The 18,655-nt window shown below is 36.0% G+C and overlaps 2 protein-coding genes across 2 annotated transcripts; one reads left to right on the plus strand and one right to left on the minus strand.

Moving 5' to 3' along the window:
- Positions 1 to 2,133: 2,133 nt before the first annotated feature.
- LOC119982528 (squamous cell carcinoma antigen recognized by T-cells 3) lies at positions 2,134 to 14,557 on the minus strand. Its single transcript, XM_038825968.1, has 16 exons — positions 14,212 to 14,557; positions 13,610 to 13,743; positions 13,111 to 13,168; positions 12,133 to 12,348; positions 10,791 to 11,066; positions 10,448 to 10,582; positions 10,241 to 10,366; positions 6,702 to 6,746; positions 6,493 to 6,600; positions 5,910 to 6,052; positions 5,665 to 5,788; positions 4,655 to 4,729; positions 3,778 to 4,152; positions 3,555 to 3,647; positions 2,975 to 3,131; positions 2,134 to 2,626 (listed from the first exon to the last, which is right to left on the minus strand). The coding sequence occupies exons 1-16, from the start codon at positions 14,479 to 14,481 to the stop codon at positions 2,406 to 2,408; spliced, it is 2,556 nt and encodes an 851-aa protein (XP_038681896.1). The 5' UTR covers positions 14,482 to 14,557; the 3' UTR covers positions 2,134 to 2,405.
- Positions 14,558 to 16,583: 2,026 nt separating this feature from the next.
- On the plus strand, positions 16,584 to 18,373 carry LOC119981630 (protein FAR1-RELATED SEQUENCE 5-like). The gene is made up of 2 exons (XM_038824704.1): positions 16,584 to 16,954; positions 17,287 to 18,373. The coding sequence occupies exons 1-2, from the start codon at positions 16,615 to 16,617 to the stop codon at positions 18,282 to 18,284; spliced, it is 1,338 nt and encodes a 445-aa protein (XP_038680632.1). The 5' UTR covers positions 16,584 to 16,614; the 3' UTR covers positions 18,285 to 18,373.
- The last annotated feature ends 282 nt before the right edge of the window (positions 18,374 to 18,655 follow it).

The raw sequence follows: 18,655 nt of genomic DNA on the forward strand, positions 1-18,655 counted from the left end.
TTTTAGATTGTCCTTGTTGGAATACAACTTTTAAGTTTTGTCCTAAGAGCATCCACATCAGATTACCTAAACATGAATCTGTCTGTAAAATAGGAAAAGATTATAGAGATTTTGTCAAAATAGAGCTCTGCATCAGATTACCTAGAGGTTCCCTATTTTACAGAATATGAACAGTAGTTCCCTACATCTAGAGAACCACTATTCACTTCCCTAAACATAAAATAACATTTTTTACTACTTTACTTTCTCCTCTCTCCTCTCTCCTCATTTTTTCCCTCCTCTCTCTCTTCACTCCTCTCTTTCTCACTCCTCTCTCTCTCTCCTCACTCTTTCTCTCTCCTCACTCTCTCCTCACTTTTTCTCTCTCTCCTCACTCCTTTCTTTCCCTCTCTTCTTTCTCTCTCATCTATTTCTCTCTCCTCTCCTCACATTTTGACTCCTTTCTCTCTCCTCACTTTCTCTCTCTCTCTCTTCTTTCTCTCTCCTCTTTCTCTCTCTTCTTTCTCACTCCTCACTCTCTCCTCTCTCTCTCCTCACTCCTTTCTTTCTCTCTCTTCTTTCTCTCTCATCACTCATCTCTTTCTCTCTCCTCTCCTCACTTTTTCACTCCTTTCTCTCTCCTCTATCTCTCCTCACTTTTTCTCTCTCTTCTTTCTCTCTCCTCAATTTTTTTCTCTAATTTTTAATAACATTAATTTATTATTTTAATTAATATATTGTTTTAAATGTAATTAATTTATTATTTTAAATAGAAGTAATTTATATGAATAGAATAAATAAAGGAAAGAGAAATAAATATTATTTTAATGCAATAGAGAATATGATAGGTAATCTGATGCAGTGTTGATTGGATAGGGAATCTGTAAAATAGGGGAAAGTGGCATTTTATCTGTATTTTAGGGAATCTGTTAAGAGAAACTGATGCAGATGCTCTAATAAATAAAAACCCCTTTTTTTACAATGTTTAGTTGTTAACTTTATAACGTGTTTCTTCATCAATGTAGCCATTTTTTCCCGTTATTACACGTTGGACCGTTTCATGAATTGAAAGGCTTTCCCATAATGATTGACATTATAATTGTTAGCTGGTAAGAAAAGCAATTGATTTGAGCAAAATTGACCATGAGAACAATTATGGTATTTTTTTTAACAATAAACAGAAGCTATATAATTAGTATTTTTTTGTGTAGTAAGGAATAATTCTGATCACATTTTCTACATTTATTACAGTTATGATCAATATAGCCTCTAAAATTAACGGAAATTGCATGTTAATCATTTAATTTAATTGGGTTATTGGGTTTATGTCCATTTGTCACTTTTTTTTTATCACATTTATTTCAGTTATGATTATGATGTCCACTAAAATTCCTTTTATAACGGAAATTGCATGTCAATCAATCATGGGAGCAATTAATTTAATTGGGTTTTTGTCCATTTGTCAATACTTTTTTGATCACATTTATTTCAGTTTTGATCATGATGGTCTCTTAAATTCCTTTTATAATGGAAATTGCATGTCAATTATGGAAGCAATTAATTTCATCTATACAAATGTCCAATTGTGAGGTTTCAAAGTCGTTGACGTGGTGGCATAGAATCACTCCAAAATTTCTCTCAGCTTCAGTAATACATTTATGTATTAGATTAGATTAGATTAGATTTAGAGCACATATGTGCTATATCCATTCTTATTATTATCAGCCAGTCAAAATATTAAGGTGACAGTCAAGCTAAAGCTTGAATGAACAAATAGGCGAGTATCTGACAAATGGAGAGAGAGTCAGAGAGAGGAGGTTTTGCATATGAAGGCCAAAAAATAATTTATTAAGTTGATTTGTCTATCACTTAAATTGTCAATATTGTTAAATTTTAAAAGTAAAACAATACTTTTGATCTATAAAAAAAATATTTTAAATTATTTGTCTTTATTAAAATATATATTATAAAGTTATGAATCTTATTAGTTAAAACAAGTTAGAGTGACTATTGCAATAAAAGTTTGTTTTAACCCTAAAAATTACCCACAAGTTCTTTTTAAATTTTTTTTTTTTGAAGATCTATAATAAATGTGGAAATGTATCTAAAAAAAGTGTGGCAATGTCTTTTCATGTTTGAGGAGAATGTAAAAGATGATTAAGCAAACAATAAATTCACAGATTCATAACAATTTTTAAAATTCACTAGTACAAACATGAACACAATAACGATCTAACTGATCAAGTATATTTTTCCAGACTGTGCAAACAGGTAATAAATTGCAAAAAAATAACTTGTCTCCATACCACCTCAGAGGGAATTCGCTAGTTATTGGTGTTAACCAGGAAAACTGGAAGTCAGGTACTATCATCACTCCATTGCCCATTCCGATGACAACTTCAAAGAAGCAAAACATTAATGAAGCCTCACTTCTTAAACAAAATCTTCCGGAACTCATCATTTGATTTTGGCTTCTCATCACTCTCTTCCTCACTTCTGGGGTTTTTTGATGTCCAACCAAGTGGCCTAACGTTTCTTGGCACAAATAGTTTGTTTTCCTTGCGCTGGATGTTGCTATCCTGCTTATTAGTCACAGATTCTTTAGATGCAGATCCCCCATCAGGAACATTGGGCTTGGTAATGCGAGCTGCACAAAATTTTATGTTTTAAATGAGAAAAGAAAGAAAGGAAAATTAGTAGCTAGAGAATGGAAACTCGGCTTTTGAGTACATAACGTGAACGTGATAAAAGAAGAGGTCACAATATAGAGGTTACGCCTTTACTATGACCTCGATTTGTTTGTTTTCTTCATATATAAGGAAGACATCATGATTTCATAAAAATAATAAATGGCATGTTCGAAAGTTTCTCGAAAAGATTTTAATATATTGCAGAACCACTAAAACTGCCATGGAACTATGCAGACATTTCACACCCACCATCTAAAGCAAGAGGAATGAAGGGGATGGGGTACCAAGCAGCAAAGTTTGCTTACCCTGTTCCTTCGGGGCATTATGGCCAACAGATTGCTTTCTCTTCTGATTTGGATTTGAACGTGCTATGCTCAGCTTCTTCCCAAGTAGCGTTTGCTTGTTCCTTGCTACTGCAGCAGCAAGGTGTTCATCATCGGAGAAGTCCACGTATGCCAGTCCCTTGTTACAAAATCAAAACACAGTATTAAACATACATCTCCAAAGTTATAGTAGATGCAGCAATAGAAAATCAAAACAAAGAAAAGGAAGCACCTATAAAAGAAAGATACTTTTTTTTTGGCAAGCAAAAGCAAGATACAAGATAATGCCATAAATATGTTGATTTAGCAGAACCGTTTTTATATGCATAGTGAATTAGGAGGCACACCAGGGTTCCTCAACCTTACCATATATGCTTTTCAGAACGCATGTTTGTCTCTAGTGTGTGTCAAATACATGTGAGGACTGAGGCACTATACCACATTAAAGTCTAGGTAATAGGAAACATTCAGTTAGAGCGCATTCAACAAGTCAAGATGCTAGGGCGATGAGACAGAAGAAAGCATAAATCACAAAAGAAAAGGGAAGGGAGGAGAGATAAACCCTTGATTTTCTTGTCAATTTATCACGGAGTATCCTTATAGAGACAACCCCACCTACATCACTGAAAAATTGACGTATATGCTCTTCATTCGCCTGCAAAATTTGGTCGACATATGCATAATTAGCCAAAAGGAAATTGTAGTAGAGATGTTTATCTTTATCTTTTTTCCCTTTCCCTTCTTTTTCGGCATCAAAACACTTGGGAAGTAAAGCATCTACCTACCTGAAGGCTAATATTTGATATAAATGCAGTACATTGGTCCGTATACACTTTTCTTCTTTGAGGTTCAGAGTTTTCAATTGGTCGCTTAGGGCTATCACCCACCTTCGCATCCACACCATTGACGTCTTCCACTTTTGATTCCTCAACTGACTTTTGCACTTCACCTTTATCTTTTTCAAGCATCTTTTCTTGGGCTTGAGTCGTATGTTTTTGGCGCTTTGCTGGGGACTGTTCATTAGCAACATTAGAAGCTGGTTTCCTCTTTTCACGGGCACTTTTCTTCACATGATTCTCTCCCTGATCAGTTGATCCAGCCATCATTTTGGATTCCTGCTGTAGCCTAACAAGCCGCAGTTCTTCCAGACGTGGCATAACCTGAGGAAGAGGAATAAAGAAAAGCATCTCTCTCTGTTAAAAGATATACACAAAATAATGCACCAAAGTTCCGTTACTTTCGCACAAAGTTATGCAGGTACAATATAGACTGCCAAATGAATCAGTAGAGAAAAGTGTATTAAAATGACTAAAGAAATACACAAATACAGGACATGCACACACGAATAGGCTGAAAGCTACAAGCAAAAACATCTATGCACATCTAGATCATCCATATTGTTGGCGCCAACAGAAGTGTGGAATTAATGGCATAAAGTATACTAATAATAAACATGAAAATAAGAGCACCAATCTGATTGCACAAATCATGGACCAACAATTAGGAAAGTAAACCCGACACCATAACACTGCACTATTGATTGACAAATAATCCAATCAACTTTTTAGCAATTGGAATCCATAACCAACATCAATTGTAACGAGTTAAAATCATCAATTAAATTTTAAACAAAAAAATTGTGCATTTGGTGGGGATGTGTACCTTTTGTGCAGCATGATCCAAATCTTCCAGTGTCCCAAATTCCCTCTCAAAGCGCAACCATGAATGCCAAATGTCCTGAATGATTCTGTTTTTTAGGAAAGGAAGGTATCATCTAATCTACAATGCATAACATAAATATTCACATCCCTCATAGTCATGTGTCCCGAGGACACCCGAGAGCCACTAGTTGAAGTGGTAAAGATGGTGTATATCACCCTGATGACCAGGGTTCGAATCCTCTCTCCCCGTTTCAAAAAAAAAAAAAAAAAAGTGTGTCCCGAGGAGTATTTGCAGCCAAAAAAATTCTACAAAAGTCTTTGACCAATTTAAATGCCTTTTGTTTTCAGCAATTTAAATGTTAAAAAGAAATAAAACCAAGCCAAATTAAAAAAAAATAATAAACAAGATGATTTGTCCTAGATTGCAGTGATAAATCTCAACTAAAGGCAGTGAAATTTGACCATAACATTTGGCAGTGAAATTCAAATTGTTTCTTATTTTTGGTGAACCAAAAAAATCAACCATGGAAATTAGTTTTAGTAGGGTCGAGATTTTTTTTTTTCAAACAGCAGCTGGTTTGGAGAGATTTTACTAGCAGCACTTATCAGATCAACTAAAGTGTTTCTGATGACACATCTGACCATTCTAGGTGACACACCTCTAATAAGAGGAATTTAGTCATGAATCTTGGTGATAACGGTAAACGTTAACAAAGTTGTGAAAGAATCACATCATTTACGTTTGAAGCAGGTTAAAATAAGCAATGGCAAGTGTGTCAAGACTTTCATTCCTATTTATGAATAATCAAGCATGGCATAGAAGTCCTTAACATCTTTCCAACACTCAATGGGCACACGCACTCATACACAAGCACAAAGCCCAAATACTCAAAAATTTATGGAGATCCTAAATTTAAAAGAAACCTTAATAGGCTATCAATATATGGTTATGAAAAGAAATCCTATGAAAAAAATGATAATCAGCACACAGAGAGAGAGAGAGAGAGAGACCTCGGAGCCTGTTCCAGGAAATCGTTTACTGTAGCATCTTTTATAAATGGATCGAGCTTCATTTATGTGACCCAATTCTATTTCCATAGCAATATAACCTAGCCAGCCTTCCAGCATAAAACCACTGCATAAAAAAGGCAGCAAGCTAAATGTTTGCATTCCTAGTAACAACAGAAGAGAGATAAATAAACAATCAGATAGTAAAGAACTAAGTTCTGTTAATTCTGGAATGGAGTTATGGTCACCATATCTTAAGGAAGCTCTCCCAAATTCCACGAGCTGCAGTTAGATCTTTTCTCAATTTTAGCTCTAAACGAGCCCAATAAGCATGCAATCGCAAAAAGCCATCCGTGTTCTTCAGGTGTGGTGAGAAGTAATCAGATGCACGCTGAAAGTTAAATTAAAGAATGTCAAAATTCAAACACTTAAGTGAATACACCTTATTGGCAACTTACTAGCTCTAGATCGAAAAACATATAATTACAATGATTAAACAGAACCCTGTCTAGAATTTATTCTTTCATGTCACTACTGATATTCAATCTATATCTCCAACTTTAAAACAACTGCATCCTATGGTCAGCTACTTTCCAGATACCAACAAATGGCACAGCTACAGTAAAACATAAATGCTTCCCATGACAAAAGATAACAAACCAGCAAAATGGGAAGTAGTACAATAGATAAGATAATGTACTTTAATGTATCATTTAAAAAGCAACTGATATACCAACATCAACAAGTAGTAAAAGCAGCTTCAATTATACCAACATCAACAAGTAGTAAGTAGTTTTTGACAGCAAGCTATAGGGCGAATAAAGATAAAACCTGGAAGGTTTCTCTTATTACTGAAAAATCCAAGAGACTGTCTGCTTCATCAGCAAATGAAATTCTTCTCCGCAAGCCATCTATTCGTGTAAAAAACAAATCTAGGTACTGAAAAAATTAAGTTCAAAAGAAACCACAAAAGTGAGGATGCAAATTATGCAGAAAATTTAAACGTCTACGATAGTAAATAAAAAAGATATATAAACTACCTCATCAAGGGTTGAAAAGGTACATTGTAGCGATTTCTCAAAAACCTGAAATTAAGGAGTCAAATGACTTAAAAGGAAGAAGAAATCTGCTAAGCTCTCAAATTCAAGGAGGTCCTTTACTTTAAATGTTACAATTCATTTACATGACATTTTCATTCATTAAGAAGACAAAACCTCATTCTTGATACCAGGAGCAAATAGAAAACAATTATCATAACATTTTCCATGTTTAAAATGTCACCACGGATACCCAATTGGAGAAGCAGTATGAAGAAATTAAACAAGGGGCTTGTTTGGGAATGCTGTGAGTTGCTGTGAGGTGTGGTGTGGTGCTGAGTTATAAAACTGTGGTGCTGTGAGGTGAGTTGGAACGCAAAAAGCTGTTTGGCGCATCACTTTTAAAACTGTGGTGCGATGCTGTGAGGTGCATTTGGCGTATCTAAATTACGGTTATATTAGATGACTAATAATATTAATATAAAATCACTTAAGGTTTACATTGTACATTAATCTAAAATAAAATAATTGACCTAATTTGATTACGTAGGACAATTCAACATATATTGTAAACGTTTGGGAGTGCTGTGAGGTGTGATGAGGTGCTGTGAGATAAAAAGCTGTGGTGCTGTAAGGTGAGTTGGAACGCAAAAGCTGTTTGGCGTGTCACAAAAAAATGTGATGCTGTGAGGTGTGTTGCAACTGTGTTGCCAAACTCATACAAGAAGTCAAGATCTACTCCAAGAACCAGAATAACAGGAAAAAATTACTACAGTCATCAAAATGTATCCATATCCATTAGAAAATATGCAAGTAACTTTTAAAAATTACGTACTGGTATAAATTTGTAATTTTTTTCCCGAATGGAAAAATAATATTATTAAAGACTGGTAAAAAAATCCTCAACATGTGGCCCATGATAAAGTTGCAGAGGTGCAACCTAGAGATCTTCCTGGAAACCGCCTCTCTACATATTATGTGGGAGTAAGATATGCGTACATTCTACCTGTCCCCGATCCCGCCCACTACGGGAGTCTTGTGCGTAAGAATTGTTTACCTTTTATCCTCAACATAGGGCACCAAGTGTCAGAAAGTACATTAGAGTTGAATGAAGATCAGAATAATCTCCTTAATGTTGAACCAATCTATGCACTTCCTCTAAACCAAAATGAAAGAGCATATAACATAGTCTTTCAATTTTACAAAATGGAGATTCCTCCCCTCTAAAAGCCTTTGTTGTTTCTCACCAACAATGGTGTCTAGTATGTGACCAGTGGCACTGGGTCAACTAGACCATTATGATTCTTTGATCTGGATAAGAGAAGACATCAATTCTGGTCTGAGTACCTGACATGATTTTCCTGATTCCCTATAATACCTCTTACAATATTCCATAGATGAACAGTCCACTCACAACGCAGATTACAGCAGTATATGATTAATACTCTCTTCCCACTTTGTTACACAAAAAACACCTATTAACTAATAATCACACCCTTTCACTGGAAGCTATCAAGTATTAAATCCCCCAGCCAAATTACTTCCGCATAAAAAAACTCTTAATGGTGCTATAGTTTTCCAGATAGAGAGAGAAAGCTATCATTAACTCATTATCACATGACTCATTTTCTTCTTACAGGCATTAAATAGCTTTTGACGGTAAATGTACCACCACCCTCCTTCCAATGAAGGCAATCCTCCCTTTTTTTCCAACAACCGCAGCTTCAACAAAACATAAATGTCATATAAAATTCAGCAAACATTTTCATTTCCCAATAATAAGCTTGTCCATTAAATTAAACATCTCAAATTACTTCTCGATTTTCCACCCATCTAAGATCAAGGACTCTTGCTTCTTTATTCCTACCCATGCTATAAGGGCCCGGAATTTTGTTTCTACACCACACATTCTCCCCAAATCTCACCTTAACCTTCCAAGCAGTATATGGTACTCATCCCATCCCTTTTTAAAGTTCCTTTTAAGCTCGGACTCCATTAGTCCCTTTAACCTCCTTTGAAGTCCACCAAATCATCTCTAAGACTCCAACCCATGTTTAGCAATTACAACTGCCTTCAAAACCTGTTAAAAAACATTTACAAATTTGATCCCCAAACCTCCATGTTTAATGTCTCCTTTCGTAATCTCCCACTTACAAAGTGGTTTTTTTTTTCTTGCATCCACATTGGCCCAAAGGTGTATTTTGAATACCTCCAATCTTCTAGACACCGATGCTGGCATTCTAAAAAGAGGACTTGATATGAAAAACCAGTAAATTAGTGAGTGCGCTTTTACAAGTGTAAAGCTCCCATTGATAAACACTTCAACTTCCACCCAGCAAGCCTATTTATAACTCTTCCAATGACATTCTCCCATAAGTTTTGCTGTCTAGACTAGGCCCCAAGTAGCAAGCGTAAATAGTTGCTTGGAAGATTCTTAACCTTACAACCCAAGAGGCTAAGACCTTGACAACATATCAATACTACCTTGAAGCCCCATTGCATAATATCAATTTTATTAAAATTCACCTCAAGTCATCACTTCAAAGCAGGAAATAACAGCCACTACATTGAGAATGTTTTGCTTTTCCCACCTTACAAAAACAGCCGTCATTATCTCAACCACATTTAAGCCCGCCAAATGAGCCTCATTCCTCCCTTTTTTCTAATTTACCTTGACACATTGGCGAGTCATAGAAGAGGGGGAAGTGGATCCCCTTGTCTAATTCCTTGGATAGATTGGAAATTTTGGTTGCCTAGCTGTTAATAAGCACAGAGAGAAAAGATGATATACATTTTGCCACCCATCTCAATCTTCCGCATGGCAACAAGTTTCTCCATATCTAGTTTGTGAATACACCAATCCCCCCCCCCCCCCGCCCCAACAACCCATTTTCTACTCCAAATATGATCCTCTACCACCTCATTTGCAATCAAAGATGCATCTAAAATTTGCCAACCTTTTTCGAAAGGCATTTTGGGATTGAAAAATTATTGTATCCACCACCCTCTTGAGGCACATATAACCAGTACCTTAGCAAAAATTTTACATATGGTTCCTATCAAACATGGACTGAAACCCCCTTATATCATAGCCCCTTTTCCTTAGGGATCAAAGTTATAAACAAAAGAATTAATGGTGCCCACCCTAACCCTAAATTTGTAGTATGTAACTGTCTCGATAATCCATGCATAAATCTTGTACAAAGATTATGTTCCCAAAGTCAACAATGGTCACCACAGATTGGATACTTTCACTACCGGCAGCAGCACAGCTCCATGTTGAAAGATATATCGAACTAAAATAAAATATAGGAATCGGATGAAAGACTCCTGTCCACATCATGCAACGAGTTTTGACATTCAAACCATGTAACTTAGGTCTATTGGCAGCACTCATTGCCATAGACCCACTTCCTCGCAGGTGCGAATCCCCTCCCCAAAAAGAGAGAAAAAAAAAAGAAGAAAAGAACTGAAAGAAGAAGATTCAAGCAGGAAAAACAAGCTTGTGCTTTTAACAAAGGGAAAGTTCAACTAAACCATACAGCAGCAATCTCCTCCTCTGAAGCACGGCCTCTTTCCATGGAAAGTAAATACCGTATCCAAAGCTCTCCAACCCATGGACAATTTCTTGAGGCCCTGGAATAAACATCTCTCAAAACTTTGCCGACCTGAAGGAGAAAGTGAGTAAAAGTCAATTAAATTTCTTCTCCGTACCCTAGAAAGCTGGACAAGAAATAAGACAGACAAACCTTCAACGTTCCATCCAGATAACGAGTATAATCAAGCCACAGATCACTTGACACAGGAAAACTGGAAATTGCACGTTCATAAAGAACTTGCACCCTGGATGGATCTCCAAAAGACTGCTCAAATTTTATGTACGTCTGCAACAAACAATAACCACCAAATATTTTCTAAATTTTGTTTTATAAATGGGAAAAAAAAAAAGAAAAAGAAAGAGGAGCCAGTAAATTGTGTCCCAGAACAGTTAGACTAAGGGTACAACCGTACAACTAAAAAAAGAGAGTTATAAACAGAAATTAATACAGTTAGTGTTTCATTTTTCAAGATAACAGCAGTAATGCCATGTACCATGAAGTGCTGAAATTTTCCCAAGTCAGCGGTATCATGTGCAGTAATCTGTTCTTCAAAATAAGCACGAGCATTATACATCTCCAGGGCCTTCTGGTAAGACAAAGCTAATTTAGAAGAGATCCCATCCACATTGTTGGATCCAACATCAAGTATATTCCCTTGTTCTGTCTCCCAAGACTTATAGGCTAGAAGAGTTGAGGTCAAGTCGGAAAGGGGAACAGACAATTGCCGGTGGAAAATATTTTGAATGCGCTGGACCTGCTTTTCTTTCACCTACAAAGTGAAAGGTACAACATACTCACATGTGAAAGCAAAAGAAAAAATTTCTTACATCTTTGACCAAACATAACAGATCTGCTAACGCACAACTTCCTAGGAAATAAAATCACATAATAATTAGGACCTAAAAACTACAGTGAACTAATGATGTTAGACATTATCATTGATTGGTATCTGACTTTTCCCTGATTTGATATTATGTTGCAAATGGTAGCAGGAAAAGTGATACAGTCTATGAGGGAAAAAAGTGTAAAAGGGGAAGACAAAGATCTAATCCTTTTGTTAGTTCAAGGATACATTCATGGAAGGAAATGTAATCAGTTATCATCTCCAACCATGGCCGTCAAGACCAATCCATTCAACAAAGTAAGGATCAAGAAAATCACTCCAAATATGAGATGAAAACCATTACAAGATGCTTTCTGCCATGCCACCATCTCTTTTCTTTTTGCTCTACCAAATAGATCATGGGAATGGGACTCACTCTCTTTTGTCATTTCCCTACCCTTACTTAAATCTTTTCCCACTATATTTAGATGGAAATATGATGTAATTGAAAATATTTACACATATTAAATTAAATAATTCAAGAACTATTAGGTTTCACATATTCAATTAAATAATTCAAGAACTATTAGGTATTACTTTCTCAACTAATACAAGTAGTGCGTATATTAAGTGATGCAGGGGCATAATTAAATGAGTTATGTGTATTTTATTTTTTATCACTTTTTTTGAAATAAATAAAAGGGTTATCTGACGAGCATGTGACATGGGGTGGTTAGGATTGCAGGATTTATTTGATTTTTTTAATAGAATGGTTAGGATCTTTGGTTGCTGGAGACTATATACACAGCCTCACTTATTATAGAGATTATTCTCATATTCTTTAAACTTATAAGCTAAGACTGGGATTTAAACTCAAGGAAGCCCTGCAGCTTTTTCTCTCCACTATAATCTGTATCATTAAGCTATATCGCTTTTTTACACCATAGAAAAATTAAAATATCCAATTATCAAGGGCACATAAACAATTTACAGGGGTGAAAAAAGATCTAACCTCAGAATCAGACCCATCAATGGTATGAAGTATAGCTTGTTCATATTCCCTATATGCTTCCCATATCTTACTTCCTTCAGCAACATGCAAACCAGCAGCATTAATAGCACGCTCAAATAGATTTCTTGCCTTCGAAATACCATCTGGTGTACGTTCACGCACAGAGGGATCATATTCTTTAATAAATTGGATGTAGTCACACCAGAGAGGAACAGACTGAAATCAAAGGTAAGATAGTCATGTCTTGCTTTTCAAAGTGAAATATGATCACCAACGCCATGATGAGCCTTGTCAAGGTTCCACAGCCAATATACACGACACAATTGTTTGCATAAAAAACTCATCGTCAATGTCAGATGCACTGGAATTTCTTCAACTCAACTTAAGCAATTCTACAAAATCATCATACATTCATACTTATTCAAGCAGATTTATCAAAATTTTGTTTCCCAAACAGAACATGTCATCCTAAATGCACGAGACTAGAATGTAGGAAGGGATTTGAAGGTGGAAACATAGTAAAACAAAGTTTCTTTTAGATTAACTAAAGGAAAATTTACCCACAATAAGCAAGGAACTCGTCTAAAGACGGTTCAAATAAGAATACCTGATGAAGGATCTAGCAATGATTACAGCAAGAAGTACAATGTCACAGCAGCATCATCACAAATGTGGTGCAAGTCTCAATAAGATATTCAAAATAATGCAAATAAACGATCATTTGAAGCGTTCAAACCGAATCTGGAATTTCTCCACCCAAATAGATATGGATGTCATTTAAGTTTTTTTATCCCAATTTGAACCCTACAGTCAGTATGAAAGCCATCATGAGCAATTCTCGGCAGCACAATGTTCATGCTGCTTGACAATATAGACAACCACTACGCAGTAACTGCAATACTTGAAGCAACTACGCATTCATCCAATAAATCAATCAAGCAAGCAAAGATTATTGGATTTTGTGATAACAAAACATACCAAGTAATCAAGCACCCCTCGGTCAAAAAGCTTCTCAATCACTGGAACTGCATCATGTCTACAAAGTCAAAAAAAGAAAAAAGAAAAAAAAAACAATCCAACAGTTAGACAGAAGGATAGAAACAATCTAACTGGTCTTAACTGCTTCAAAGAATGTACTACACTATTGTCAAGTAAAATAACAGCTCAGAAGGGGAACAAAAATAATGAACTTTTATTTTTATTATAGACCCAGGTAACTGGTGTGCACAACGGTAGTGTTTAGGTTGTTCAGAAAGTTAATCTTCTCCGATATATTTAGGGGTTCTTCCTCAACAAACAAACAATAACGTGAAACTAGCGAAAAAACCTTTTGAATTCAACTTTGTTTCCTCATGATGAAATTTTGTGAGGAACCAAACTGGGGGTCATAGTGAGAACAGGGGAAAAGAGGAAAAAAACGCTGAAATCAATTTTGTTTCCTCTGTGTGAAATTTTTAGTATGTTTCTAATGCAGTACCCGATGGAAAGTGAAGCCTCATCTTTAGCCCATTCCTGCCACATTTCTGGGGTCAATGGAAACAGTGCACTCATTGCTTCCCTTGCCTGCCTTAGCTTCTCCAGCTCTGCCATCTTCCTCAAAAGCTTTATGTACTGGAAAAACAAGCCACACAAATATGGAACGGTGTGTATAAAAAGGGAGGCCAGAGAGAAGATGTCTGGTGTATTCACATTTAAATAAACTTTTTTTCAACTGAAAACATTGCCATATATTTCTGGTTTTTATCAGCACTAGCATTAATAGAAGCATAATCTATGCATCACATATGTAAAGGAAATGTAAAGCATTAAACGCCTTATGCCATGCACTCATTGCTGCTAACAAGAGCCAAAATATAAAAATCTGTTCGTTTCACTATGATATCCCAGTTCTCCCACTAACTAGACCTAAGGTGCACAAATACATATAACACGTATGCGTTACTGCCTACAATACATAGTGAGTGTACACAAAATTGCTTTCACTTTTAATGTTTTCCCCAGTTCTGGCAGCAATAAAACGTTCAGTCATCAGCGGACGCTACATAAATACAAACGAAGTAAAAGTGTGCGATTAATTACTTGAACGTGAGTATCGTAGTTGGAGGGATTGCTTGATAGCTCGGCCTCTAAGGTTTGAAGCTGAAGCTTTTGTTGCCCCTCTTCCTCGTCCTCATCCTCATCGGAGTCGGAGAGCATGTCATCCGAGTCCGAAGACACTGCAGGGGAGGCCTCTTTTGATTTTGTACTTTGAGGACTCGCTTCCGACATGAGGTCGTCCCCTTTGATGCTCTCTTCAACCTTGAACTCTGATTTTTCTTTCGACTTGTCATCTAGGGTTTGTTCTTCCATTGTTGAACCTTTCCTTTCTGGTTTTGCTCTCTTTGGGACTGTCTACTCGGTTTCTAGCTTCTCTGTTATATTTTTTTAGGCAAAATGGTATTTTTTTCATCCCTCAATCGGATTTCATTTTCCTCCCTCAACTTTTTCTCCCTTTTTCATTCTCTAACTATGAGAAAGTATCCCATTTATCCTTCGAACAAATTTGACGACAAAAAAATCAACATAACATCCTATTGTTCGTCAAATCAAATTTTTCTGACATGTCACATAAGCATTTTCTGACTTCAATCCCACTTGAAGAACGAAAATGATATTTTCCAATAGTCGATGGACGAAAATGGGAGAAAAAAAAATCTTAAGAACGAAAATGAAACTCGTTTTATAATTGAGGGACAAAAAGTATCTTTTTGTTATTTTTTTGACAAGGTTACAATGGCTTTTATAAAATATTTGATGTACGTGGCACATCACTTTTAAAATATGATTGGGTGTTATGGTTTCACCCCATATATAGGAAAATGATAACTATACATAGTTTTTTTTGTACATAAATGTACATAACCTATGTGGCATGACAAATCATCATGCCACATAGGATTTATTTTAAATGACATGGCTGGACCACAATAAGTTTCCCGCTTCTCTTTCTTCCCTTGTTTAATATCCATTTTTATTCAGTTTTCTTTCTCTCTCCATCAAAGCTTCTTTTTGGGGCGATATGTAGGGTTTACATCACAGACCCATCATAGATCTCGCCTCCTCATTGTACGCGATCAAGTTTCTATATCCGCTAAGAGTTTCGTCCACCAGATTGAGCTTTGTTTTCGATGGCATCGGCTTCGGCTTCGGGTTCGGCTACGGCAAAAGTTGCAGGAGCAGCGCAAGGCATGCGATTCCTCTCCCAACAACATCCAGGTATGGCCATTATTCAGGTTACTTTTGGGTTTATAAAGGATGTGTTTCGGTTTATTAGATGTCTACGTAGTGTAGTTATCGTTACAATTTGTGTAGAATTACCTTGGTGGGTTATAGACTAAATTATTTCCAATTATTCAATATCCTGCAATGTCTGTTTACATTGTTCAAATTAATAACGTAATTATGAAGTTTACCCATTTCCAGTTACTCTATATACTGCAATTGGTATTTACATTGTCATTGTTGTTATTACGTATCTATTAACGCTTATTACATATATGATACTTTTTACAAGAAGTTTCTTCTACATATTTACAGAAACTTTTCAACTATCAAATACATAGTTTGTGTATGTTAAAACATTGTTCATATGTCTAATTACGTTTCAATTGTGTATGACGACGTCCTTGTATTATTTTTCTAGGGACAATAATGGATGATGTAAATCTGATGGATTTGAATAATGGGATTGATGGTAACAGAAGTAAAGATAAATATGAAGAGGGTGTTGCATCTAACGTGCCGACATATGGGATGTTGTTTGAAAGTGTGGATGACGTGTTTGAGTATGACAAGGCCTATGGTCAAGTTAAGGGGTTCTCCGTCAAGAGGAGATCACTAACGAGGGACACAAATGGGATCTACAGATATTTGGTATTTACATGCGAGCGCTCAGATAAATATATTAGCCAAGCAAAAAATCTTGTCAATCACCAATCTAATTCAAAGAACAATTGCAAGGCAAGGATAACAGCTCGTTTAACTACAGGTGGGAAATGGGAAATTACTCTATTTCATGAAGAGCACAATCACAGTTTGAGCCCTAGTCATTCCCGTTTCTTCAGTTGCAATAGAGAAATTAATCCACATGTGAAGAGGCAACTAGAAATCAATGACATTGCAGGGATTCGACCTAACAAGAGGCATAATGCTTTTGTTATAGGTGCTGGTGGACATGATAATTTAATTTTTTTGGAAAGGGATGCGCGTAATCATATTGCCAATTTGAGGCGTATGCGTCTTGGGGAGGGCGATGCAGATGCGATTCAGAGGTATTTCTTGAAAATGCAGGCCAACAATCAGGGATTTTTTTCACTCATTGATTGGGACCAGGATGGTCGACTGAGAAACGTCTTTTGGGCAGATCCTCGTAGTAGGGTAACATACCAGGAGTTTGGAGATGTAGTCACTTTTGATACTACTTATCTCACAAACAAATATGACATGCCCTTTGCTCCCTTCGTTGGAGTTAATCACCATGGTCATTCTATACTTTTAGGATGTGGACTTATTTCCAGTGAAGATACGAATACTTTTGTGTGGTTGTTCCGAACTTGGCTTGCTTGTATGGGTGGCGTTGCTCCTCAAGGTATTATCACAGACCAAGACAGGGCCATGAAGAATGCAATACAATTGGTATTTCCTACTACCAATCATAGACTATGTCTATGGCATATAATGAAGAAGTTGCCAGAGAAATTCGGATCTCACGCTGAGTATGAGAATATATCTCGTTTAATACACGAAGCTATTTACGATTCTCAGAGCATTAATGATTTTGAAGGTAATTATTACATAGACATACTTTCTTTTAATTTATAAAGTTCCATTTCTGTTCTTTTAAAATTGTGAAGTGGAACCTGTATTTACGTTTTATTAATACGTAACTAAATAGGGATACAATGTTTTAATGCATTTAGCCCATGTTTCCTGCATTACGCATAAAATTTTACATAAGTTCCATATACTGTTTTGGTATGCCCCCTTATGGAACCGCATTTATTAATCTTTTATACGTAATTAATTAAATAAACAACGTTGCAGTGCATGTTTATAATGTCATTCACATTACACGTGAATCTACCTGATGAAAATCATTGCCATTGTTTGTCTCAGGTGTTTGGAGGACATTGATCGAAATATATCATCTTGAAGGAAATGCTTGGTTGTCTTCGTTGTATTTGGATAGGGCGATGTGGGTGCCAATTTTTGTCAAAAAATACTTTTGGGCTGGGATGTCTACAATGCAACGAAGTGAGAGTATGAATTCTTTTTTTGATGGGTATGTCAACTCGAAGACCACTCTTAAGCAATTTGTTGAGCAATATGAAAATGCTCTAAGGAAAAAGGTAGAGAAGGAATGTCAGGCGGACTTTGAATCATTCAATAAGCAAATTCCTTGTGCTACATTTTACGATATGGAGAAGCAAATTCGGAATATTTACACAGCGGGAAAGTTCATTGAATTCCAAACTGAATTGACTGGTATGATGTATTGTGGCATTAAGAATGTTATTGGATCTGACTCTACGAAGCAATACATTGTGTATGAGGATGTTGTATATGGTGAAAGTGGAAAGAAGAAAGTTTTATTCAACGTCTCGTACGAAGGGCTGGAAGTCAGTTGCTCTTGTTTGAGGTTTGAATTTCGTGGTATTTTATGCAGACATGCTATTACTGTTCTTATTAGTAATGACCGATATGAATTGCCAACACAATACATATTTAATCGGTGGAGGAAGGATGTTCGAAGAAGTCATTCGCGTGTCAAAATTAGCTGTGATGGGTGGACATTGTCACCCGAACAACGCCGATATGATGACATGTGCAAATCATTTACCAAGTTGGCAGACTTGGCAGCTGATGATGAAGTCTATTATCTTAATGTGATGCAGTGGATTGATGCATCTTCGAGAACTATGGCACCTAATGCAACTCCAGTTTTAATTAGGGGCTCATGCAATTCCAATGACCCAATTACAAAGAGAGGTAAAGGACGACCCTGCAGTGTAATTAAGAAGAAGACTTATAGAAGGAAACGCAATGGGAGTTGTAGTACCTCTGCTGGAGCATCAGTGACACAAGAGGATGAGGAACATAGTCAAGCTCTTTGATTGTAATTCAATTATGATTGTTATTGTCTATTTTGTCTACATTGTTGTTTGAGGCAATTATTATGTATTTTTATAGACCAACCATTTGTTATTTCAGTAAAATGCAATGTTTGTAACGTACTATATAATTTTCTATCTCTTTGAAGAGTTCCATTTAACGTTCTTTTCAATCTTTCTAAGGTAAAACATGTATTTATGGATTCTTTATACGTAATTAAATATGAAAACAATGTTTTAGTGCATTCAGACAATGTTTCCTACATTATACATAAAATATACTTGAGTTCCATATACTGTTTTCATAGACCCCATTACGAAAACGTGTTTATCAATTATCGATACGTAATTAATTTTAAAAAAATCGTTTCTAT

This window comes from Tripterygium wilfordii, chromosome 17 (assembly GCF_013401445.1).
Source record: "Tripterygium wilfordii isolate XIE 37 chromosome 17, ASM1340144v1, whole genome shotgun sequence".
NCBI classification, from domain to species: Eukaryota; Viridiplantae; Streptophyta; class Magnoliopsida; order Celastrales; family Celastraceae; genus Tripterygium; species Tripterygium wilfordii.